This window comes from Cebidichthys violaceus, unplaced genomic scaffold (assembly GCF_023349555.1).
Source record: "Cebidichthys violaceus isolate CVI_PGR_0920_01 unplaced genomic scaffold, fCebVio1.0.p SCAF_13, whole genome shotgun sequence".
NCBI classification, from domain to species: Eukaryota; Metazoa; Chordata; class Actinopteri; order Perciformes; family Stichaeidae; genus Cebidichthys; species Cebidichthys violaceus.
Genome location: NW_027176296.1, coordinates 14,092,566 through 14,119,862, shown reverse-complemented (window position 1 = coordinate 14,119,862; position 27,297 = coordinate 14,092,566). Strand labels below are relative to the sequence as shown.

The following is a 27,297-nucleotide window of genomic DNA, read 5'->3' as shown; positions in this document are numbered from 1 at the left end:
AAAGACCATGGGTCTCTGCTTTAAACGCTATTGCTTTAAAGATTTGCATCGTCAGACCACTCAACAATCTCTAGGATGTCTGCAAGCTCCCTAAACACCTATGTCCCCCCTTAAACTTTCATTATATCCTTAGAACCACCCAAGGAGTAATAGGGGGACTCTTGTGGAATATCTGGATCCTCCTTAAACCATTAACATCTTTAGTAATATCCGAAACCTCCATTGGGACAACCGGGAACCAGTCAGGGCTTGACCCTGGAACCCCCTTAGGGACTTCTGTAGCTCCTGAAAGTTTCAATCCTCTCAAGGATGCCCACAACGTCCTTAAACACCTCTGTTACACCCCTTAAAACTTTAGTATACCATTAGAACCACCTCGTTAATAACAGGGGGTCCCAGGGACCCCGTTATTCATGAGGTGGTTCCATCATAAAGGTTCCATCATAAAGGTTTATGATGGAGCCCGTCATAAACCTTTAAAACCTTTAGTTATCTCTGAAACATCCTTCAAGACATCCTAGAATCCCTTCAAGAATGCCTGTGACCACGTCCGAGACCCCTCAATAATGATTGTTGACCTCTGCAAGAACTCCAAGAACCTCCGGGAATTTCCACGGAACCCCCTTAAGGACCAAAGACCCTGATCCCTGCTTTAAAAACCATTGCTTTGAAGATTTGCATATTCAGCACACGAAAGCTATAAACGATCCACTTAATACAGACATGTTGACTGTGTGTGTGTGTGTGTGTGTGTGTGTGTGTGTGTGTGTGTGTGTGTGTGTGTGTGTGTGTGTGTGTGTGTGTGTGTGTGCATGGATGTTGCAGCAATCAAAGAGGAGGGTGGAGGATAGATGAGGACAGGAAACAGAGATGGAGGCTAATCTGCATCAACACACACACATACACACACATTAATTCAGAACAGTGTGTTGTGCTCTGACAGTCTATGGGGAGCTGTTGAAGGCAGCCAACTGTTCTGTTATGATAGCTTATTGATCCAACAGGCACAACAAACACACATGCACGCATTCACACAAACACACACACACACACACAACATAAGAAATGCCTGTGTGAATTTGCAAGACACACTCACACACACCCTGCATGGATATCAACACATGCACACACACAGTCAAAGACTGGAATTAGTACACTCAATCTAGAGTTAGAACATGCGCACACACACACACACACGCACGCACACACGCACACACACAGAAACGCATATGGCAATTCAGCTCGTCCCCTCATCAATATTCAGACCAGCACGTCTCCCCTCTGCCTTGACATGACTCACAAATCAAACAAATCCAAACCATCACAGCATCTGAGGGGACCAGGCAGCCTCAATTAAGATAATTTACACACACACACACACACACACACACACACACACACACACACACACACACACACACACACACACACACACACACACACACACACACACACACACACACACACACACACACACACACACACGGTATAATCTCCTGCTGTTGTTTGGGCAGCCGGATGGAAGTCGGTCTGTGATGATCTGGTTTCCAGCAGCAGTGGGCAGAGTGACAGACTGGGCTTTTCTCCACTAATTTAATTTAGATTCACTGAAATCTGTCCAAGCAGGACCAGGCTACAGTGCAGCACTTGAACTGGGAGGTCACGATTAAGAAAGGTTGTCTCGTTTAAAAAGGTAACATTTGCCGATCTTTCTGAGGTAGGGATATAGTGTGGAAAACGCTTGCAGTTCTTGCCAATGCTCTCTGCATCTCTGTGGGCGCGCAGCTGCTAAATCTTGCTGTTCCACCTTCACCCAGTGACCTGACAGTGACGTCGCTGGAGACAAGGAAGAGCTACAGAGTGCTGCTTCAGCTTTGGTAGCTGTGGGGCGCAAACTACTTGGTTAGGTGAGAGAAAGAAAGTGGTCATGGTTGAAAGAAACCAACGTTGACTGCTGGTAAGAGACAGGAAATGAACTGTGGTCTACTGGAACCTCCTTGGGTATAACAGGAATATCCACAGGACTCCAGGACCCTCCTCACAAACCTCTAGACTCCTACAGCATCTTTAGCTATCCCTTCAACTTTGATAAAGGCTGTAGGTACCCATCAAGAACAATTGATATCCTCTCTACAAGGATTCCTGCATCCTTTTCCTTCAATCCATGGACATTTAGGACATTATCAACCCTTACAACGATACAAAGCAGCTCCTTAAGATACCTTAGACTCCTGGAGGAGGATGTCTGGAACCTCCTCCTTCTAAAGTATCTATATTTTTGCCCTTTACGTCCTCATGTGTCCAGAGACCCTCTTCATTAAGGCCCCCCTCATTCATATCAGTTATCTATGGAGCGCTCTTAAGGTCTAAAAGTACCCGTCAAAGATCCGAGGATCCTCCAACCACCTCGTACCAGACCAAGACCCTGTTGACCCATCCACTCACTTTAAGCTCATAACTTAAGGGGTTTTTGTGGCGCAATAACAACTGACAGAGAACATTATCATTATTCACACAACAGTCACTAAGACGTCACTTGTAAGGAAAACTTAAACATACATTTGTTCAAAGAGGGCATAAAAAGTGCACTGACAAAGAAATGTAAGCATAAAATCTGAATTATAACAAAGTTGTTAAAACCACAGATATGACAAATTTTTGGTAATTTCCCAGCTGTCTAGCTAGAGAGACCAGGGTCCCACGACTCTGCTTCACAGACTCTCATGCAATGGTTCCAGATTTCCATCATTTTCCGTCTAGTTTAGGGGATTTAGTGGAGCTCGTCATGGTGAAACGTTGTGTAATAGTGATAGCCGGAGAGGTTGAAATGAGATATAAGTTTCTAAAATATTACGGTTTTTTTTTTTTACATAAAAACCTGTGGCGCTAACATTAGCAGAGCGGTGGTTCACTTTTATTTGATCTGTAGCTTTAGCTCCTATCTTTATCTTTTGAACCTGTTTTCACTGCTGAAGCAGCTCGACACCCTGGATATATCCTGCAGACACATATTGTAGACACTTCTGTCTGCCTCTCTCTCAAATCACTTTTTCCAAAAAATTTGATTTATTTAGGTTGTGCAGTTAGTAACAGTGTAGGCGTCATGGGGAGGCGGGGCTTAGCGAAGGGTCAATTCTGAAAAAGAACTGTAGGCCGGTATCCAGTGAGTTAATATCCAGCTCCAGCTGAAGAAATACAACTAACTAAAATAGAAAATGTGTCACTTAACCTTTACTATTAATGCCTTGCAGGCTAAGGACCAATCAGATAAACACAGTGCTGGATTGAAATTTGACTGTTTAATGCTTACTGTGCACTTTTACACAATTTGCTGGTGTTGGCAAAAAGCGGAGCTGCGGTGCATTATTTCCCTCAGAAGAGGATAAAACACATAACTGTTGCCCTGATGGGTGCTCGCTCAGTAGAAAATGAAGCTTTTTGTGTTGACCTTATTGGAGGCTCTGAAGATAAGAGGGTCTGTGGATTGACGAGAATATGGGGGAAAAAATGCATTAACATGTAAAATATGAGGCAGATGTGACTCTGAATGTAAATTAATTTTCAGAATAGAAGCTGAAACCTGCAGCTCGACAGTTTTATGGAGAGATACTGCAGATAAACCACTGCAGTTAAAAACAGAGAGGGGGGGGGACACCGAGGCGAAGAGAGGTGGGGAGAAGTTGTGGAGAAAAACAGAAGAAGAGGAGGAAAAAAGGAGTCTCTGAGGAATAAAAGGCCGTCTCATGCTGTAGCAGCAGCAACACTGAGTGTGTGAGAAGTTTGGTTCAAAAAATGCTAATCTGTCTGGTAGTAATTTAAAAATAAGATATATAAAGATGCTTCACTTAAACTTCGCTCATTAATGAAGACAGCAGGATAAAAAAAACACAGCTTTGTGGAGCGTTAAAAAGTGGAAATATTTTACTATTAATGATTCTGGTCAATTAAGGAGAAGGACATTTACTCAAACTTTTTACCTCTCCTCCATGTAAATGAGTACAGATTGCTGGAATGGACCCAGAAATGATTCGGAGACATTGGAGTAACCATTAGCAGCGTTGCTATGCCCTTGAACACAACTTTCAACCACAAAACAGCAAGGGCACAAGACGTGATTTATGGTTATGGCTGTATAAAGTGAGGTTCATTTCTTCTCTTCCTCGGCTGCTTGTTCAAAGAGTTTTGGTTGTAAGATAAGACTTAATCCGTTGGAATCAGTGTTTTTGCTGTGTGCTCATTTAGCTGCTTGGTGTTGGAAATGTGTTTTGTTTCGTTGAAAAGGGTTACCGTGAGCTTTTAGCTGAGCGTCTTCCCGTTCTGTGTTGGAAGCAGGACTAATATGTTGCTACATGTTTAACACCTCGTGTTTGTTGTGATGTGCGCGACTGCCACCGGTACCGGATACACTGCGGTTCAGTTAATCAACTGATCAGTGCTATGGCGCTGCTTGCTATGATAAGAAACGGTGTCATTTTCCAGATGATCCAACATGCTTTTCAAATAGTTTATTAAGGCCCTGTCTACAGGTGTACAGATATTTCTTTAAATTGATATGTTCCTTTTTTTTAAATAAATTTCTGTCCAGGCCACCTTCGTTTCACTAAATATCTCCGTCCACACTAGACTGCAAAAATACCTCCAAGCGCTCGCTGGGCCAGTAGGTGGCTGTAGAGCCCACGTCAACAATTCCTCAAATGGCAGAGAAGAAGATTCTGAGCATGCTCAGTGAGCTTATTTTCCAACAATCGCAAACCATTAGCTAATTATTTCTTTATATATATACATACTTGATATTTTGGTGCCACAAAAACTACATTTGACTGGTGTGTGGACGAACGACGAGGTGGGAGTTGCTGCTTTGCGTCACTTTACAATACCAAGGCTAAGAAAGCCCAAGAAAACGTTGATTGCAGTCTTGTAATCGGAAATATTCAGACGTCTCAATGGACTTTCAGGAAGAGTATCCTGCCAAGGGAGACTCTGAGAAGGTGGGGAACCAGTTTCCTCATGCAATAAACATGTTAAACATGGCAACAATATTGACCGAGCTTTATATGTCCACACAGATACAAAGTAACCAAAGTTCTAAAGAAAACTACACCATAAAAGCCATTTTTTAAATATAAAACACTGTTCACGTGTGGACGAAGGGAAAAAAACGTAGAGGAAGATATCCCTTTTACAAAATATCTGTACAAGTGTAGACATGGCCTAAAGAGGAGGATTTTCTCAGCCCAAAAAGGAAAACCTCATCCTTCAGTTTATCACAAACATTCAACATCAACACATCTGAAGATCTGTGGTTTTCACTGGACAGGAAGAGGATGAAAACACGTAATCTGAGAAAAAAAACTAAAGCTGACATACAAATGAAATGTAAATGTATCCTTGAGATGTAGTGGAGTAGAGGTGTAAAGTTGTTGTAAATGGAAAGTACAAGTACCTCAAATGTGTACTTGAGTTCAGTACTTGAGAACAGAACACAGTTTTTTTCTATCCATCTTCCTCCCTACATGTACAGTCACAGCTGTATTAAAACACGCTCTATCTCTATGTGATGTTTGTGACTCGGTTTCTGCTCGGAGTCTATTTTTATTCTGTTTGTCTCTTTGTGTCCTGTCACTGTCTTCTGCTGCTGGGACGACCCAGTTTCCCCAAAGGCTCCATTAGGTTTCATCTGATTTAATTAACTTTGTAATGACTGTGAATTATAGATTCATATTCTTACTGTTCCAAAAAGAAAGTGGACTGACATTGAAGATTAAAGAAGTCACCAATGTAAGCCTCAATACATTAGCAGGACTACAAATGTATGTTAAAGACCTTCTGATTTATCTTTTCTTAGAGCGTTGCCAGGAGCGGAGTTGAACTTGTAAAGATTGTCCTGAGGGTGGCGCTAAAGTAACGATCAAGGTGTCATTGAAATATAACTGGTGTACCCTCTGAGGAGCAGGAATAAAATCAGGAAGTTTCGTGGAAATCTGGGCATTAAATAATGAGATGTAAGTGGGAATTACGGTGAAGGGATCATCCTCTGAGGACTTTTACATCAGACACGTTTAGCAATAATATTTACCATGTTCACCATCTTAGCATCAGCTGTTAGCATGTTAGTGTTAGCTAATTAGCAGTAAACACAACATACAGCTGAGGCTGATGACAGTGTCATTACTTCTGCATGGGGGGGAACATGAATGTCTCAACCTCATTTCATCACAATCTATCAAAAGTAGACACTTCAGTCTGGACAGACGTCTCCATCCTAATCCTGTGAGTAAACTACATGATGTCTGGAGATGGCGACAGAGTCAGATTAGTCAATCACAGTCATTAACTCTTGCTGTGATTGGCTCAGGGACACGACACGCTATGAGTTGGACCTCGGCCAATCAGAGCTGACTGTCTTTCACAGCTCGTACAGAGGCGATGTGCTCCACCTGATGGCACCAACATCGTTTCTCCATAGGCCTAGTTTAAGGCCTATGTAGACAGCTGTCCTAAAAAAAGCAGCTAAAAGCAGTTAGCAGTTATTATGAAGAAAACTAAACTGTAACATACGCAAGTAAACCAACTTATAGAGTGGTGCAGGAATGAGTCCTAAAACCAGTCAGCATTAAGCACTTCCGGTTCCCTTTTCTCAAAGTTCTTTATGTTTATTTTCAGTTAGAAGCCTGAAATAAGGTCTGTAACACAAGCTGAAGAGAGTTATGAGAGAGTTATACATTATGAAATATGTCAATGAACACCTCTTTTGTGAATTTTAAAGCTTTAAAATGTCTTAAAAAAGGCAGTTGCTAACAAGTGGCTTAATGAGACTAAAAACGGCATCCTGCCGACTAGTCCGCCTTTGAAAGATTATCTTTCTGAACAAAACGTGTAAATATCATAAACTTGTTTCTGCCAGAGAGCTTATTTCTTTCTGCAATAAGCCAAAATCCAATGGAAAAAAAAACATCGTTTGGTGCTAACTTTCGGGGTCGGCCTGCAAAAACACATCATGGAGCAGCAGCACACTGTTGGAAATGCTGAGCTGCCGATGGCACTAGACGAGAAGCCAGTGGATCACCGAAGCTCACCATGTTGTTGAGACATTTCACTCCCAAAGGAAACTTCAGGGGATCAATTAGGTCAGTAGGATTCATCCTCTGGGGAACGTGAGTGTCTAATCCATATTTCAGAATCCAACAGAGAGACACCGACACCCAAACACTTCTACCAAGCTAATCTTGTTGCCGGTACGTCGGGACACATTCCAAATGCGGGTCGAGGTCTTTAACAGGCTGATATCATGCAGTCTGATCCGGACTCACGGCACGGAAACAAGTTCAGTACAAACTGCAGAAAACAAGGCCAGAGAGAGAGAAAACGGAAAGAGAGATTCATCCTCCTCTCAAGGACAGCTGTATCACCTGAGGGAGGAGACGTCTGCCATCTTCATACACTTCAAAAGAGACTCTGTGTCTGTGTGTGTGTGTGTGTGTGTGTGTGTGTGTGTGTGTGTGCAATTAACAAGCAGGTTGTAGTTTGACTTCTATGGTGCCAATGAGCAGCTGGACAGTCAAACATCATCAGCCTGGGATTCAAACCGGAGTCTAGCTCACTCAGTGTGGACACAGGACTCTCTCTCTGTGTGTGTGTGTGTGTGTGTGTGTGTGTGTGTGTGTGTGTGTGTGTGTGTGTGTGTGTGTGTGTGTGTGTGTTGATGTCTAAAGAAGGCCATGCAATCAGATCAAGGACAGTGCAGCTGAGGAATTGAGCGACTTGTACACAAAACACACACACACACATTATCACAGTAGATGCGGGTGTGTGAGAGCATGCTGGTGTTGATCAGCATACTGATACTGTTGTGCAGAAGCATTTGTTGCACTAAGTCGTACAGCAGCTTTGATAGGATGGAGCATCCTTCAATGTTTAATATTAAATACCTACTGTAAAGTCAGACTTTAAAGTCAGGTAAAGGGTCCTCTGAATACGCCTGTATGCAGGGGTCAGAAGATGATTAATAAAATGGAAAAAACATATTTCTGAAAACAGAAAAATCTTTTCTCAAATGTGTTTGTGGCCTCACACTAAACTCCTAAATCAGCCTACATGAGTCTCTAGTTTTAATGTCTTTGCTCATCATCTGTGACGTGACATGACTTACATTCAGAGTCAGAGAGAGCAAAAGCGTTCTCTGTTTCCACCACGGTCGAGTTGCGTTTGACTCAGTCTCCTGTTTGTCAGGTTCAAATCCTCTGTGTACAATGACGCAGCTGAAAAAAGTAAGAGCAGTAGCTCGACCGACAAAACACGAGCTGATTCCGGCTCTTCTCGACCACCGACTCCAGTCATCGTGACTGCATCGTTTCATGAAGACGTTTCCACAATATTGATCAAATTAAGCTAAAGATCCCATTCATGAACCAGCGAAAGAGCAGACTGGATCCATCCATCAGTCTGACTGGAGCTCTGGAGGCAGAAACAGACTGAGATGAAGTCGTTCACCTCAACTGACACCACCCAAAGAGAGAGAGAGAGAGAGAGAGAGAGAGAGAGAGAGAGAGAGAGAGAGAGAGAGAGAGAGAGAGAGAGAGAGAGAGAGAGAGAGAGAGAGAGAGAGAAACGTCTGTTGTTTTTGCTTATTCACTCTCTTCATCTTTCTTTAAAAACATCTTGTTCTCTCCTTCAGTGAGCTGTCAATCATCCATCAGTGTGTTTCTCCTGAACACACACACACACACACACACACACACACACACACACACACACACACACACACACACACACACACACACACACCTGATTACACACCACCTTGTTATCAGCCTGCCTGTGTGGCATCTACCTGCATCGCACAGGTGAATACTGTAGATACTTCTGTTCTCATTCATCATTCAGTCCCTTTAAGCGCTGCTGTTGCTCTGGGACACAGCCTGCATGCTAACAAATCCTGTGTTAGCATTAAAGCTAACAGAATAGAATAATACATATAATACTTATACCTTTTAACTACATCTATTTTACACATTTTACTGCAATCTGCACATTTGATTGCATGCACCTGCTTAAAGGGCATCCTTTTTAAATATTTTTTTACATGTTTTGTCATTTGTTTCAGAGGCTGTGAAATACAAATCAATCAATCTATGGATCCATCTATCCATCAATCTATCCATTTACTGAGGGAATAAATCAAAGCGAGGAGGAGGGTTATTTTCGCATGGACTTCTACACAATCACACTTCTTTTTGCAGCCGAATCCGGCCCGCAACGTCATTTTATGTGGCTTTAAAAAAATTAATATTTGATCATAAAAATATCCCCATGGTCGAAATTATGAGATAGAAAGTCATAATTTTGAGATAGAAAGTCAAAATTATAAAGATACATAAACTCAACAGTCACAGAAGCAGCTCGTCACAGGTTACTCTACATTTGACATAGAAATGGATTGTGAGTACATTGAAGACTACTTTAAACATGGCTTTACTACAGATGGAATCTGTGGGTAAATGGGTGCATTTTTGAAGCAGTGCATGCTAAAAGGTATGTGAGCAGGTGTGCTCCGACCAGATATAGACTTTTAAAAATGTCAGTTTGTGAAGAAACACCATCGCAGACAATCTGACAACACAGCTAGCCGAAGAGACGAGCAGGTACTCGTCTTCTTCATCAGCTGTTGATGAAAGCACAGACAACACGGACACATCCTACATCTATCAGTGTTCATAAGAGGCTGAAGGCAGACCTGACCGTCAGTGAGGAGCTCTTGGATGTAGCTGTCATGAACGGGACGACGACGGGGAGGAACATTAGTGATGCAGAGAGAGGACAAAAATAGCTTTGAACATAGTTATTGTAATAACTTGTGTGATGATATTTGTTGTTATTTGCTTTAAAAGTTTGATCTTTGATGAAGTAATGTGTGTTTCTTAACCCTAAATTAAAAGGATTGATGTTATAATAACAGAAATGTGCTTAAATATATTTGTACATTTATATAACTGCATGTACAATATTGTTACACTTGAATAAACAATAACCAAATGCAGAGAGAGTTTTTTAACAATATGTTAGGGAGTAGCTACATTTACACAGTCTTATAGTTACAACCGGCCCTTTGAGGGCGACCATGAAGCTGATGTGGCCCTGAGTGAAAATGAGTTTGACACCCCTGGTCTAATGCATGTAAACGGTAGTGGAGAGCAGAAGAGGCAGAACGCATTGGGCAAAACGCAATCTGGGTACCAATCAGCTCTTGTCGTTTTTAATTTGGTTTAAAATGAGCTCGTACACTGGCTACTTGTGTCGCATCTCAAGTTGGTAATCCGACCGTCAACAATAAGCAGCACACGGGAAAGGAGGCCATGGCTCGGATATCAGCTTCACCGGAAACCCCATGAATATGGTCCCCTGCCTCCAGAGGCTTATCCGTCGTCAGACCGGAAGCCGATGGGTTCTGAGGTTGACACAATTGTAACTTGAGCGCTCCGTTCACAGTAATGGTCGGACTGAGATGACGACAAGACAAGTCCAGCTTGGACTGATGGAATAGTTCAACATTTTATGTCCCACTGTTGTTAAAGAGCCACAATTTTCATGAGCCATAATCTCTGTAGGAACTAGAATTATTATTAGTTTACATCCACGTCCGTCCAAAATGTCATCACTTCATCATTGTATCCTTTTAGACGTTGCTGTAAAATTGTCATAATTAGCATTTGAATTCTTGAGCTGTGGCCAAAAACATGTTTCTTGTTCTTCACAGTGACATTTCACCACCAAATTAAAATCAGTTCAACCTTGAGTCCAAGTGCAAGTTTGTGCCAAATTTGAAGGAATTCACTCAAGGTGTTCTTCAGATATCGCATGTACAGGAAGGGACCGGACGGACGGACAACCTTCAGACATAACGCTCATCGAGTGAAGAAACCTCAAAGTTTCTGCGGCAAATATATATGGTCTAATGCTGAAAGATATTTTAACAGTGTGTTACAGCATCTAGTTCATGCATGTGCATGGTGTACAGTAAAACCTGTATTTGACAGACAGAGACAGACTGTCTCCAGGCTGGAGTGATGTTGGATATTTGCTCTGCTGCTGTTTCGGCTCTGAGAAAAACAACCTGAAACAGCATTTGAAATGGAATTGAATCATTTATTGCTGCTACAGCAGCCAATATAATTTTTCACCAGGAACATAAATAAGTCAACAAGACGAAAGAGAAGAACAGGCAGCAGCAGCAGGACGGAAGACATCTATGAAATATGAGAAGTGACTCCTCATGTATCACATCCCACACAAAAAAAAACAATTGCATGTGTTTGTGTCAAACTCTCATGAGATCGCAGCAATAAAAACAGCCTCAGACCAATCAGAAACCAACAACACTGTATCTCTATTTCAGTCTCAAACATTTCATAAATATGTTTTGCTGGCAACTAAAAGACCAGATCATAAAACTCAGACAGCTGGCAGAAAACACAACAACGAGCCATAAAAATGTGTTTTTGGCGCAAACCTGCAGACAGATGCTCCATCGCTCTCAATGCCAAACATGATGCGTTTGGCACGAGTTTTATGAGCTGTGATTCAGTCACATCATCTGCGTTAAACTCTTAACAAAGTCAATCAAGAAGCTGGAGACGAGCATTAGTTTGTCCATACCTCAGTAATTATCAGGCTTTTAACGAGGACGCCACGAGGGATCACGTTTCCATATTTCACTCGACCGCACTGTCTGTTTGTTTTAGGATCAGTCTTAAAATTCTACTGCCACCAGTTACTGTCTACTAGTCTAAGCTGTCCCTAAAGTCAGGCTACAGTCAAGAGGGGATTTAGCACTAGTTGTCCCAGAGTCCGAGCTAAAGGACCAGAAGGTGAGTCTTAGCTGTCCAAAGGTTCAGATTACAGACTAAGAGAGACTGAGCTTTAGCTGTTTCACAGTGCTGGCTAAAGACCAGGGTGGACTGAGTCTTACTTGTCCAGAGTCCAGGCTAAAGACTATGAAGCACTGAACCTTTGTTGTTCAAAAGTTAGGCTGAAGTCTAGGGGGAAACAAAGCTTACATGTCCCAGATTCCCGGCTAAAGCCAATGCAAGATTGAACATTAGTTATCCCGGACTCCAGGCTAAAGACAACTGAGGACCGAGCCTTGATCGTCCACAGGTCCAGGCTAAAGACAAGAGGGGCTGAGCTTTTGCTGTCCCAGAGTCCAGGCTTAAGACAATGGAGGAATGAGCAATTAAGGACTTAGCCTTCATTGTCCAAAAATCCAGACTGAAGACAAGGGAGGCTGAGCCTTAGCTGTCCAGAGTCCAGACTAAAGACAAGGGAGACTAAATAATTAATCTGATGGAGACTTTAATTCATGTTTGTTTTAAAATAAAGTTTTATTTAATAAAAACAAGTTTTATTCATTTATATTGTCGCTTTTGTCACATCTGATTTTAATTAACAGTCAAATATTACAAACTGAAATAAACAACAAATTAAAATAAATGCAGCTCCGGAATAACAAAGATATCACAATGTTCAGTCTTAATTTAAAATGGCCTATTTCATTTTTTTTATCAAAGACATGCTGGTTATTAATCTTTTAAACATTTTAAGTATTTACACTTTGAAACATTCGTAATCTCTACATTAGAAAATTTCCAACACCAATTACCGACCATATTTCCCCTAAACCCATATTTCCCATGAGTCCACAGACTTTCTGCAGCATCAAATTCAGCTCCTCTGGTCAGTTGTTTAGCTGTTCTGTTTTTATAAATACATGATTGGGATTTAGTCAGAAAATCTGAGACCCCCAACTAATATATTTCCAGTATGAATTGGATTCAAAAAGTTGTAATTGGGTCTAACTTGCTAGTGTACCAATGTGCTATTCCAGCTTATAGCTGTTATGTAAAAGATCTCCAAATTATATCTATCAAATTAGAAGAAAAAAAGAAGAAAAAAAAATTGGTAAAGAAGTCCAGAAGACAAAAGCCATTTCTACCGGGGTCCTATCTTCCACCAACAGCTCATTCAGCTCCCTGCCCAAAAACACCAAACCAATACTAAAACCAGCAGCAAGCTCCTTCAACCAGCAGCTAAAGCCTCCAACCAGCAGCCAGGAAAGAAATAAACAACACAGCTCCGCCCGCACCAAACCAAACCAAACGCACCGGGATCAGAGGGAGGAAGAGGCGGAGAGAAAAAAAAAAAAAAAAAGAACAGAGAGAGAAAAACCGGAGAGAGCCGAGAGGAATAAAATGAAATAAAGACGTTCCTCCACTCTGCTGTAACAAGGACGGGACGGGACTGCTGGTTCAAACAAGCCCTGCAAAGACAGAAACACACACATTAACACACTGATCGCCTGTCTGCTGACCAAGAGTCCAACACATACACATACACATACACATAGATATACACATACACATAGATATACACATACACATAGATATACACATACACATACACATACAGCGGGACGAACTGAGACCCTCTGAGATACCTCCAGATACTTAGAGGAACACAGAGATAGTCTGAGATACTCCAATAACCATTTGAGAGATAATGAGGTCCTCTGAAGTAAACTGACCCAAACTATTGCAATACCATGAGATACTCCGAAAATAAAGATACAATGATGAAACAAGATATTAAGACACACTGAGACAAACCGAGTTACATTAAAAGATACAATGAGACACTCAGACACACCGACAAAGTACTTCAAGATCAAGTGAGATGCTGAAATACTTCAAGGAAAACTAAGATACACTGAAGTAAATCGAGATGAGCTGAAAAACCTTAAGATAGACTGCTATACACCAACATACTTTGACGAAAACTTTAAGATACTCTAAAATAAACTGAGATACCGAGACATGTGAATGTATAAACGCTGAGATGTATCGAGACATTCTGAGATAAACAGATATGTTGAAACACATTAGTAGTTTAGAATAAACTGAGATGCACTGATGTACTCTGAGCAACTTTGAAATACACTGCAATACACTGATGGACTCTGAGAAACTTTAAAATACACTGAAATACACTGATGTACTCTGAGAACCTCACAGAAACCCTTTATGCCTTACTTTAAAATGCATCTTATATTCAGACTGTATCACTCAAAATGCATTTTAATGCAAGGTGCAAAGGGGGGGGTCACAAATACTATGGGATACATTAAGATAAACTGACATATTATGGAATACACAGGTACTCTGAGACACACATATTCTGAAATACACAGCAATACACTAAATACAGGAGTTGGAAAATCCTATTTGTATTTGTGTGTGAGCCTGTTGAGACATGCAGCGACCCACTTAAAAGTTGTTTGAGGGGTAAAACCAGAAAACATCAACAGCTGAGCCCTGCTGAGCCCTGCATCATGTCACCCAGACAGCATACAGGCTGCATACAGGCTGCATACAGGCTGACATGATGCACGACAACATACCACCAGTACTCCATTGTCTGCTTCAGCTCTAAGCCCATTGGTTCCTACTGAAGATAGTTTGTTTTATTTTTTTAAAAACCTTTTAAAACTGATAGTCTCTGTATTTATTAAATCAAACAAAGAAGAGGAAATGGTGCATTTGTTTGCGGACTATTTTCAGCGGCGAATTTATCCGCATTTGGTTCTCTCGTGAGTATTTGTGGCAGCAGGACGGTGATTGTGGGATTGTGCGATGAAGGACCACGTCACAGGGGGGATCATTGATTTGGTTTTAGTCGTTGTTGAACAACAAAGCAGCTCTGTGGCACAAAGGAAGAATAGTATTGAGATATTTTTTTAACAGACTTTTTAAATATATATTTAATATTTTATATATATCAAAGTCCTTTCGATCGCAATAAATTTGTACTACGGACTATACCATTTACACGAAATAAACCACTAGGTGTACAGAAATAAAATACAGATTTCAAACTTTAATCTTGTGTTTTTCCAGATGATCTCAGAGCATCTTCATCACAATAACATCAACAGCATCAACAGTATGCTGCCTGAGAGAGAAAGAGAGAGAGACTTTAAACAACTTTTATTTAGAACACTTTATAACATTTTCCATCATCGTTCTCCATCAAATCATTGACTCAATAAAATAAAACACACACACAAGCCACAATAGGTTAAAAGTTAAGAACCAGTGACTCAATCTGATGAGTATGCTCCATCGAGCGAGAGAGAGAGAGAGAGAGAGAGAGAGAGAGAGAGAGAGAGAGAGAGAAAGAGAAAGAGAGAGAGAGAGAGAGAGAGAGAGAGAGCGCTTGGCCAGAGCTGAAAAGCTGACACTAATTGTAGAGTCAGTGACTGCTATCTGGCAGGAGACCACTACACACACACACACACACACACACACACACACACACACACACACACACACACACACACACACACACACACACACACACACACGAGAAAACAGCTTGTGTGTGTTTACTCACCAACAAACAGACCTCTCTCTCTCTCTCTTCCAACATGGCAGATGGTCACTTTCAGAAGTTATGCGAGTCAGCTCTGAGCCAACGCACCACACACACACACACACACACACACACACACACACACACACACACACACACACACACACACACACACACACACACACACACACACACACACACACACACACTAATTGTCACGGTCTCTGAACATTTGAGACATACTGGTTTTTAACTGCCCGTGGGAGGAATGAACCTAGAAGAGTCTATTTATTCTTGGTTAAAGACTCTGGTGTCGCTAAAGACACTGACCACTTTTCTCTTTATGGAGAATGTCATGTGAAATATATATAATATATCTCAATGGCGGGCCGTGTGTTTTATACCTGGGCCTTCAGTGCTGTCCTACTACAGTTGAACCAACTCCTAATAACCTCATTATGACGCCACAGCTACGGTTATTATTTGTTTCTAGGGGTGTAACAATACACGCATTCCTATTAAACGTTCGGTACGAGGCTTATGAACCGAACAATACCTTTGAATAATACTCGTGCATTTGGAAAACGCAGAAGCTTAAATTGTGGGAAATATGTTCTTTCGGTGGAGCCACTGCGCCCAACATGGCAACCCACCCAACAACGTGCTGCCTGACACGCCAAGTATTAAACGTATGATCATGTGTCACACAGACAGGAAGTATTTAACGTATGATCATGTGTCACACAGACAGGAAGTATTAAACTATTAAACATATGATCATGTGTCACACAGACAGGAAGTATTAAACGTATGTTCATGTCACACAGACAGGAAGTATTAAACTATTAAACATATGATCATGTGTCACACAGACAGGAAGTATTAAACTATTAAACATATGATCATGTGTCACACAGACAGGAAGTATTAAACTATTAAACATATGATCATGTGTCACACAGACAGGAAGTATTAAACGTATGTTCATGTCACACAGACAGGAAGTATTAAACGTATGATCATGTGTCACACAGACAGGAAGTATTAAACATGTGATCATGTGTCACACAGACAGGAAGTATTAAACGTATGATCATGTGTCACACAGACAGGAAGTATTTAACGTATGATCATGTGTCACACAGACAGGAAGTATTAAACGTATGTTCATGTGTCACACAGACAGGAAGTATTAAACATGTGATCATGTGTCACACAGACAGGAAGTATTAAACGTATGATCATGTGTCACACAGACAGGAAGTATTTAACGTATGATCATGTGTCACACAGACAGGAAGTATTTAACGTATGATCATGTGTCACACAGACAGGAAGTATTAAACGTATGATCATGTGTCACACAGACAGGAAGTATTAAACGTATGATCATGTGTCACACAGACAGGAAGTATTAAACGTATGTTCATGTGTCACACAGACAGGAAGTATTAAACGTATGATCATGTGTCACACAGACAGGAAGTATTAAACGTATGTTCATGTGTCACACAGACAGGAAGTATTAAACGTATGATCATGTGTCACACAGACAGGAAGTATTAAACGTATGATCATGTGTCACACAGACAGGAAGTATTAAACGTATGATCATGTGTCACACAGACAGGAAGTATTAAACGTATGATCATGTGTCACACAGACAGGAAGTATTAAACGTATGATCATGTGTCACACAGACAGGAAGTATTAATATATATATATATATTAGGGCTGGGCAAGTTAACGAGTTATAATCGCGTTAACGCATTCATTAATTAACGCTGACAATTATTTTATGGCGCATTAACGCAGGTTTTTCTTTATTATTAATCGGACATTTTTAACACAAGAACCGGGCAGCGGGCGGTGAACAGCTGTTTGTGTGGCGTCTCTTCCTTCTCTTCCTGCTGCCTCCTTTGTTTGGAATATGTATAATAAGCATATCATTTAGTTATCGCTACTGAGAATTTAAAAGCATAAAAAAAAGAGAAAAAAACATGACGAGGAGATAGGTTAGGGTTAGGGGGAACACCGGCTGAATATCTATTATCAGAATCATTAGAACTGTATTTTAACTGCTACTGTGTAAAGGGTAAACTGATACTGCTGTTAAAAAGCACCTTATTTGTTAGGCAGGTCTTTTCACTCAGGAGTTGCATGAAGCGTTAAATAAGAGGAGACACAGCCTCGGCTCAGGTGATGAAAATCAAGAGTATTCAAATACAGGCAGAAGCCCCTTGGGAGACCTGGTGGATTTAGAGCCTAGTGGAGACTCTCAGATTAACCAGCAGGACTTCACTCTAAATACAGTAGCAGAAGAAAACTACTATAAAGAATTAGTAAACAATCAGATAACCTCCATGGCCGCAATCAAAAATCAAGAGATTACCGTAATCAAAGCAAAACAAAACCTAGTGACAATAGAAGACCTAGATAAAGGTTTCCTAAAACAGGAGTCAGGAATTAAGAGAACAGAAAATAGAAATCATCCATAAACTTGGCCAACAGTTTCAATCAGTCCCAGTCTATCCCGTATCCACCCAAAATCCAGCATTCACGTGGAAAGGACAGTACTATGGTTAGACGCGCCGCCCACAAGGATTCAAAAAACGCTGCCGATGTCTTTTAATCCCCCTAAAACCTCTCAATCCAGATTCACAAGGAGGACGTCTACTTCACACACAATGACGAGGAAGGAAACAGTGACCAACTGGAAGCAGTTATGAAGCAACTCACCCAGGCAGGATTCAAAACAGGCCTAAAAAATGTGAACTTTCAGTCTATGAATTAAAATTCATAGAATCTGGTCCCCCAGAAAATGTAAAAAAATGTGCTAACCACTTCCAGGTTAGTCCTACGCTAACTTTAAAGGGGATACAATGATTCCATTATAAGGTTCTTCTACACTTTCCAAATGACTTTATTTATTATATGCTGAGAGTCAAACGAGTCACTTGACAGCCGCAGAGAAGCGACTGAGTGGGCTATGTCAGAGCCTCCAACGTATTGGCTGTTCTTCTAGTGAGTTTGTAGAGGAAAACGGATTTACACGTAACACAAACAATTGTATCATTGTATTGTGGAAGATTTTAATGTGACCAATTTTCAGATTTGTAATCAAGCCATGAAAAAAATCTCTCCCAGGTAAAGGTGGGATATCTCCTAACAGACAGGAAAGAAAGAAAATGTACAAATAAAAAATACTATCGGGTTGTATCACGCACATAAAGAGAAACTCTACAGATGTTCTTCTCTCTGATGTCAAAGATGCACACACCAGGTCAGAGTTCAGCTGGCGTTCTGATTCCCAGGGCGACACATATTCACCCTGGGAAGAGATTTAGCGGTCAATACATAGACCCATTACATGGAAGACCTGCTCCCGTGGTGGGAATGGGGATAAGCACTACACTTGGCCATATCAATATGAGCAAATTTGTAAAATAGATTACCTCAACTCGGGTTGCGGGGAAGATAGAGGGAGATTGGCACTTCTAGAGATGGTTGCTTGTTCAAACATGAGCAAGACACTTAACCCCAGAAATTGGTCCCGTAGCTGTGCCTACGGTATAGATAAGATACTGAATCGCTTTGGATAAAAGCGTCTGCTAAATGACTGTAATGTAATGTAATTACCAAACATTACCAACATTACCCAGGAAAAGATTATCACGTGTCCACAATATATTCTCCACCAACATGCACATGTGGGAAGGTTCCCATAAGGACTCCCTGTGGTACATGAGGGGGGAGGAAACATTTAGAGGGTGCTACAGTAACAGGGCTCCCCACACTTCATCCCAAGATACATACACCATAGGTAAGGCCCAATGGCAGAAAAACACCTGGTGGCAATTAGCAGGTGTTCAGGAAAAATAATTAAGTACGGAAGTATGGAACCCCTGATCTGAAGAGGGCCGTTAGTTACATTCGACAGAATGAAATAAGGTTTACAAACCACTGCCATTATGATTCACATCCTGCTAGTATCAGGGATACTCCACGAACTGAGGTTTTATGAAACTAGTTTAAAATTTCACTAAACTCATGCATCTAGCGATGCGTTTGGCCATCACATTTAGGGTGGATGTTCTGCCGACCACAATGGCAGCAAAAGAAGATAACAAAAACAGTTAGCATCGCAACAGGAAATGTGTTTGTACAGCAGTAGCATAAAATAGAAAATACAAAAATTGTAGGGAATTTTATAATATTTTGCACTGAAAGCAAGTAATAGGGTGGGTATGGCAGTAAGCTGACCAATCAGAGCTATGCAAATTCAGAGCAGCACCTGAAGTGCAGCACCAGAGAAGATAACAGCAGCACACGCTATCAGCAACCAAACACATCATCACACAACTTGATGTGAAGGGGCCGGTAGTTCAACTTGCTTTTACTCTATTCCAATTGTTGCTTCTAATGCATGTCCATATAAGACCTAGAAATTATGTAAGGCTCATGTCTAACGATTCATAGACATTTTCAAAATATGATGCTCAGAAAATGAGGACCTACGAAATTAATTATTTTATAAACTCCAGTTCCATTAACCTCATTTCCTGCCGAGTTCATCCGGCAGAGAAGAAGCTGATCATTCATCATCATAACATCACAGTTATGATATGAGAGCGGACATGACTGCATGAATGAATTTGTATTCATTATTCATTCCAGCCACATTTCTACACCGACATGTCTTTCATAAAACACATTGTAGGAATTAAATTATTCAGATGGCACTGATTGTTGTCTCTGCTTCTTGTTCATTTATAACATGATTGTTTATTTTTTCTTCTATTTTCATATAAATTTCATATAAATCTGACCTTATGATATTTTGGTCTGAAGCACAGTGCTGGATGACCCCAGACCAGAACTATTTTTATAATAATCAATATTAAATGTGTCACCATGCAAATATGATCCTCTGGATTAAAAGAAAACCTCAAATAAACACGATTTCCATTATATTAATTAAATATAATATGTAATCGACCAGGTTGGGTCCTGGAGGCTGTTTCTTATTCTTCTGAGAGCTTCGCCCTCATGTTTATGTGCGAGAAGTTTTAGTTTGAACTCCTGATTGTGAACGTGGAGCTGAGCTGGGCGGAGCTACAGGACGCTCTTCCTGTTTCCTCCAAATGATTATCAGCGTGGTTACTGCACCTTAAGAGCAGACCTTTTTGACATAAATGTGTGTGTACTGACCTTTGGCCTGCTCCAGGTCCGAATTCGACCCCTGTTCTGATTGGTTAGGCGGTCTGTAGGGCGGAGGTAGTCTCATAGGGGGCGGGGCTGCACCTGGTGTCTGTACAGGAGGAAACATTAAACTTGGTCACTTGGTCTGTGTCCCAACTATTTGATGGAAAATATACACGGTGAGAGTTAGGAGTCCAGTGTGCTGAGGCTGTGCTGCCCTCTGCTGGACTGGACAGGTTGATGTTATTAAAAAGACGAGAAAGAAAGAACGTTAGACAGTTTTGGTTTTGTTTGTGAATAATTTAAAGATGAAGACAAAAGAGACGAGAGGGAATATTGTGACATTTCACCCGTTTCTCCACAGAGCTGATGGAGTACTTTATTTAATTGTAAGCGTTGGAAGTGTACTTCAAAAACCCCAAAACACACCAGCATAGACTCCGTTGCATGAAACCGAACGTGAGGAATAGTTCCTGTTCTTACCGGAGACTCTGTCCTCTTTGCTTTGTGTTTAATGAAGCTGGGAGCGGTAAGAGACACAGGCTGAAACACACACACACACACACATATTGTGAGACTTGAGTGCGTACCACGTTATGTGTTTGTAACCTGTGTGTCTGTTAAACACTGGATTAATGTCAGGGGAGGTGGGGTGATTTTCAGCAGTGACCTCCTGTTTGTCTCTGAAATCCCGTCTGGAAGGACGTCCTTGTACTTTATTGTGAAAATGGAGTAAGTAAAAAATATATATTTTTTCCCCTAATCTGATAGATGCTAACATACTAACAATAACATTTCGGAATATTTGCGAACAAATATGACAACAGAAAAAAAACAAAAAAAACATTTGTTTAGTTTTTTTTGGTATACTTTTATAGTAATAAAAAAAAAAAAGTATGCTGAATTAGCTTTTAGCTGCTCCTGTTTGCAGTGAGCCCAGGACAACTATCCCCAGATTACTTGATTATTGTCAGCTCTGAAGAAATGTGTTTTCCAAGTGGATTTATGAACGTTTTATTCTGGAGGGACACCAGAGATAATGATAACCTCTAGACGAGCAAGTCACACTGATGCAATATGCGTTTCATGTCTGTGTGTTCATGAGTGAGTTATGACTCAATCTTTGACTCAAATTCCCCTCACGCGACTCTTTTGTCTCTCACTTATGTCTTTCTCCTGCTTAACGTCCATGTTCATTACAGACCATAACATTTGGTAATGTCACCATGGTAAAAACGTCCTGAACGATGAGGTAAATTACAGGCGAGTGTAGAAAAGATTATATCCCGCCGCCTCCTCCTGTAATACTCATCCTGTCTGACGGCGGTTTACGGTGTGTGTGTGTGTGTGTGTGTGTGTGTGTGTGTGTGTGTTAGTACCCGTGGCGCTGCTGACAGGCTCTGAACGATGAAGACGACGGGGCTCGGGGCTGATTTGATGGCATTGACCGCCTCCTCGTGACTGGCCACTCGTAGGTCAACGCCTGACACCTGCACACACGGGATGAATAAAGGGTATTAGACCCAGGTATTAGACCCAGGTATGAGCCCCAGGTATTAGCCCCAGGTATGAGACCCAGGTATGAGACCCAGGTATGAGACCCAGGTATTAGCCCCAGGTATTAGACCCAGGTATGAGACCCAGGTATTAGCCCCAGGTATGAGACCCAGGTATGAGACCCAGGTGTTAGCCCCAGGTATTAGCCCCAGGTATGAGACCTAGGTATGAGACCCAGGTATTAGACCCAGGTATGAGCCCCAGGTATTAGCCCCAGGTATTAGACCCAGGTATTAGACCCAGGTATTAGACCCAGGTATTAGCCCCAGGTATTAGCCCCAGGTATTAGCCCCAGGTATTAGACCCAGGTATTAGACCCAGGTATTAGCCCCAGGTATGAGACCCAGGTGTTAGCCCCAGGTATTAGCCCCAGGTATGAGACCCAGGTATGAGACCCAGGTGTTAGCCCCAGGTATGAGACCCAGGTATGAGACCCAGGTATGAGACCCAGGTATTAGACACGGCCCTACCTCCAGGATCTTGTCTCCGGTCTTCAGGCACTGCGTTTTGGCGGCGGGGCTGCTCTTTAAAACCTGTTTGATGAAGATTCCCTTCAGCTCCTCGCCGTTCCTCAGACGCTTGATGACATGTTGACCTCCCACTATGCTCAGACCCAAAGACTGGCCCTCTTCAGGCCACACCTCCACCCTGCAGGAGCAGAAGAAACTCTTTATTACCCTGAAATACCCCCCCAGATGGTCAGAGAGGCACAAAGAAGCACTAAAAACACCAAACGTGGAACAGACAAACAATAACAATCATATACAATCATAAAATATAACATATTTTTGCCGTCACAACCGCTGACACGCCCTTTGTGGCGTACCATACATGCATACCAGCATACACCAGTGTGCTGTGACACAGGTAACCAGAAGAGGGCGACACAGGACTGCCAAACAACCAGGGACAGAGGAGGCGATGGAGGAGAGAGGAGGAGGAGGAGGTGATGCGGGAAAAGTTAACAGGAAGAGACAGAGGAGATGAAGAGGAGGAGACAAATGGAAGGAGCTGATGGTGGATAGTCTATGTCTGAGTGAGTTCAGACTCCGGTCTTTGTTGTTTGGCTCCGTTGGAAAGATGGACCTCAGTGAGTGGACGCGAGTCACAACTGAACATTCGGGCTGTGATTAAAGCGTTCAAGTAGACTCCTCTCACGGGGGGTAAAGCACACAGCTATCAAACAAGGCAGGTGAGGAGGGGGTCCCAACCCAAGACCAAGGCTATGAAAACAGCAGTAATGAAGAGAGCCATATCTCAGTGGGACAGTCTGCTGTGTGTTGTAGTTAAAGACTCAACAACAGAAGATTTAAGGAGCAGCTATAGAGGTTCTTGAAGAGAGGCCTGGACATTTTTGCATAACGGATGTTTAGATGAACTGAGATTATCGTGGTTTGTCTCTTCAATGATTTTAATTGTTCTCTTTTTAAAAATGTTTTGCATATGTAGGGGTTTTGATGTTATTGTATTCTTTACCGTACGTAAAATTGTTGCATATTTTAAAATGTGGATTCTGGGAAAAGTTAGAACAATACACAATTCAGATCTGTGTTTATGCCTCTAAACGGCTGTGAACAGAACGTTTGTACAAGAAAAGCCCCAAAATGATCTCTAAATTAGGTTTTGTCGCGTCGTTCAAGCTGTTATAAAACAAACTTAAAAAACGCCACGCTGGTTATATGTGTGTGCGTTACCTGCGGGGGGGTCCCCAGTGGCTGAAGGCCGGCGTTTCCTCTCCCTCGCCCGCCTCTCTTTCAGGAAGATCGCTGTGAACGCACACAAAGAGTTAGCTACAGGGTTTCAGCGGCGCTCATTCTAACTGCAGATGAAGCAGGTCTCCTCACCCGTGGCCTCCTCTGATTGGTAGAGAGGCTCCTCCCTGGCTCCGCCTCTTCCTTCTTTCAGTGTCAATCGTCCTGACGGACCTCCACACAGAGAGAGAAAAAACAAAAAAATATATTTTTCACCCGTTGACTTCTTCACTGGTGTGATTTCTACGTCTTATAATCAGTCACTGAGATGCTGAAATTGGGAGCAGATCGAGCGTAATGAGCCGACAAGATGGGAAATAGAATTGTGAAAAGTAGGTTTGTCTTTATTAACATCTCACTGGAACCTGCATCAGTCATCAAGCTGCGCAGCCAATTATTGCTCTAACTCAAAGAGCTAGCGGAAGTCCCAAAGTATGTAATCTGTCACGCTGAACGTTATGGTGACGGGTCTAAAATGATGCACAACACGTAGCATATATTGCCATCAGATAGATGTGTGCAGCCATAATAATATGGCAAAAACAAATATGGATAAACCTTCAAATTTGATAATTAAATACGATCATTTCACGTCTGTTGTGATGAAATTGTATCTCGAGATATCGTGATGCACGACTACTGCGTCTAAACTGATAATAACAAACGTACACTCACGCACATCTCTCAGAAATTGAAGGGAACATCTTTCACACATTGCAGGTTTGGTTTTACATCACCACTCAGTTCGTGAGTGTGATGTGATTCACTATGGCCATAAATGGAAATTACTATTTATTTATATTCATTTAAATTTGACTTGCAACTGTTATGACCATTTAGCACTGACGTTTTTTTATTTTTACCTTTAAAATCACCAGATGACCAAATAAGTCATTTGAGAACCAGTTCTCATTTACAATGGAGTTCAAAATAGGCTTCACCATGTGTTACTTCATTAAATAAAACAGTACATATCATGAAAGAAGATTTTGGGCTCATCCCCCAGACCCCACTTAAAATGAAAGATCATAAATAAAGACTTTGTGTCTGTTAGTAATACGACTTTAATAAGAAAATGGTTCAGTGATGTTTGATTTATGTTTCTCAAGGAAAAATCGGATTGATTAGAACAAACAGTGCGACACACATGCAGGATGTATACCAGTATACACCAGTTCACCACGACATGTGTAAACACAAGAAGGAGACACAGAGACAACAGAGGAGGAGGCGGAGAGGAGGTGGAGGAGTAAGAGAAGATGACAGAGGAGATAATAAGGGGAGGAAACATAAAAGGTGATGGAGGGAAAGCAAGAGGAAGAGACAGTGGAGGACAAAGAGGAGGTGACTGAGGGACAGCAAGGGCAAGAGACAGAGGAGGACAAAGAGGAGGTGATGGAAAGAAAGCAAGAGGACAAGACGGAGGACAAAGAGGAGGTGATGGAGGGACAGCAAGGGGAAGAGACTGTGGAGGACAAATAGGAGGTGACTGAAGGAAAGCAGGAGGACGAGACAGAGGACGACAAAGAGGAGGTGATGGAGGGAAAGCAAGAGGACAAGACAGAGGACAAAGAGGAGGTGATGGAGGGACAGCAAGGGGAAGAGACTGTGGAGGACAAATAGGAGGTGACTGAAGGAAAGCAAGAGAACAAGACAGAGGACAAAGAGGAGGTGATGGAAGGAAAGCAAGGGGAGGAAAAAGAAGAGATGATGAGGGAAAGCAAGAGGACAAGACAGAAGAGGACAAAGAGGAGGTGATGGTGGAGTAGATACTGACTCTGTGTCGGTGTCTGTCAGCGTGAGTTCAGAGTCTGCTTCACTGTCTCTGGAGTCTGAAATACCTGCGCGCGCGCGCGCACACACACACACACACACACACACACACACACACACACACACACACACACACACACACACACACACACACACACACACACACACACACACAATATATTAGTAAAGTCAGATTAGCAGGGTGTCAAACACACACCCTCTCTCCCTCTGCAGCCATGTTTCCATCTATATTATTGCAAATTTCAATCACCTTATAAAAAAAAATCTGCAAAATAAAACATGAACGAATGCTCGTTTCAGTCCACTAGTGTGGTGTAAATATAGGTTCATGTGTTGATGGAGATAAAGAGCTGCTGGAGCTATTTCTCCGGTCGGCGCCGTTAAAGCACTGCAGAAGAAGAACAAAAAACGCTCCACATCAAAGCTCAAATGAAGGAAAAGCATCTGGAGAACATGATTTGTGTTTGTTTCACGTATCAATGTGAGGACGGTTACAGTCTCCTCATCGCTCCACACAGATCTGATCCGTCAGCTCTTCACTGGAAGTTAACTACTTTTATCCACACAAACAACTTGCGTCTTTTTTCCATCCAGCTGTTTTTTATGGACAAATTTAAATTGTGCATAAAAAAAACAGCTGGATGCATCGCACCTTTTTTTCCCTCTCCTCTCTTTTATTTTGAAAGTTCGATGCGCACTTGCAGCACTGTGTGGCGTCGCGGCATTGGACGCCTTCACCACACATCAGATGCATCACACAAATGCAATCACAGTTAATTAATGGTTTTACTGTAGTTGTAGTTGTATATTTTGTCTGTATATATATATCCTACACTCTATTGAATCAATGCTCTTTGGTTTGGATACTATTATCTGTTGTCTATAGACTTGCAGGTATGTGGTTAATGTATAAATCTTAAAATCAATTGTAGTCGCAAACAAGAATATCACCTTCACAACATCTTTGTGGATGATTTGAAAAGATTTCTCACCAACAATCAGGTTTCCTATGGACACAATGCTTTCTTGGTCTGATCTCAGCTGGTCTTCCTCCTCCTCTTCTCGCTCGCTGAGCTCTTCCTGCTTCTGAAAACACAAACAATGAATACAAATCATTTAAAAAAAATATCACATTAAATTGCAATATCAGAAAATTGAAATATGAAGGACGGCTCAATATACCACTGAGAAATTACTGCCTGTTACACTAAAAAATGTGTGTGGAAACACTGGTGTGTAAATACAGTAATTTCTCAAATAAAGTAAAAATATTAAGACTGTAGTAAAATGTGCTAAATTTCAAAGTACAACAACAGTCATGTCGTACTCGCCACTCTTTCTCTGGTTGACAAACACTATTTTTTATCACTTACTAATTGCTGTCACTACTTTGACCTTTCGTGATTGCAATTTACCGTCACTTAAGCTTAATGTTTCTTGCAAGTGTTTCAAAATAAAAGCCAAACAGGACAATTTGTGTTCCTTAAAAAGTTTGGGAATCCTTTTTGTAAAATCAAGAGAGACTTGTGTACAAGAAACGTATACCGGTAAACAATATAAAGCAGACAAAACA

At 41.6% G+C, this 27,297-nt stretch overlaps 1 protein-coding gene across 2 annotated transcripts in view; it reads right to left on the bottom strand.

Moving 5' to 3' along the window:
* Positions 1–27,297, bottom strand: part of patj (PATJ crumbs cell polarity complex component) — a 116,677-nt gene that overhangs the window by 47,533 nt on the left and 41,847 nt on the right. Inside the window, exons 22-29 of one of the 2 annotated variants that reach the window (XM_068707831.1) lie at positions 26,717–26,810; positions 25,708–25,771; positions 24,024–24,104; positions 23,874–23,945; positions 22,650–22,827; positions 22,002–22,112; positions 21,106–21,165; positions 20,632–20,731 (exon numbers count right to left, since the gene is read on the bottom strand). In XM_068707831.1, the coding sequence (XP_068563932.1) occupies positions 20,632–20,731; positions 21,106–21,165; positions 22,002–22,112; positions 22,650–22,827; positions 23,874–23,945; positions 24,024–24,104; positions 25,708–25,771; positions 26,717–26,810 (760 nt within the window). The remainder of the gene's footprint in view (positions 1–20,631; positions 20,732–21,105; positions 21,166–22,001; positions 22,113–22,649; positions 22,828–23,873; positions 23,946–24,023; positions 24,105–25,707; positions 25,772–26,716; positions 26,811–27,297) is intronic. The other variant, XM_068707832.1, reaches the window with a different exon arrangement.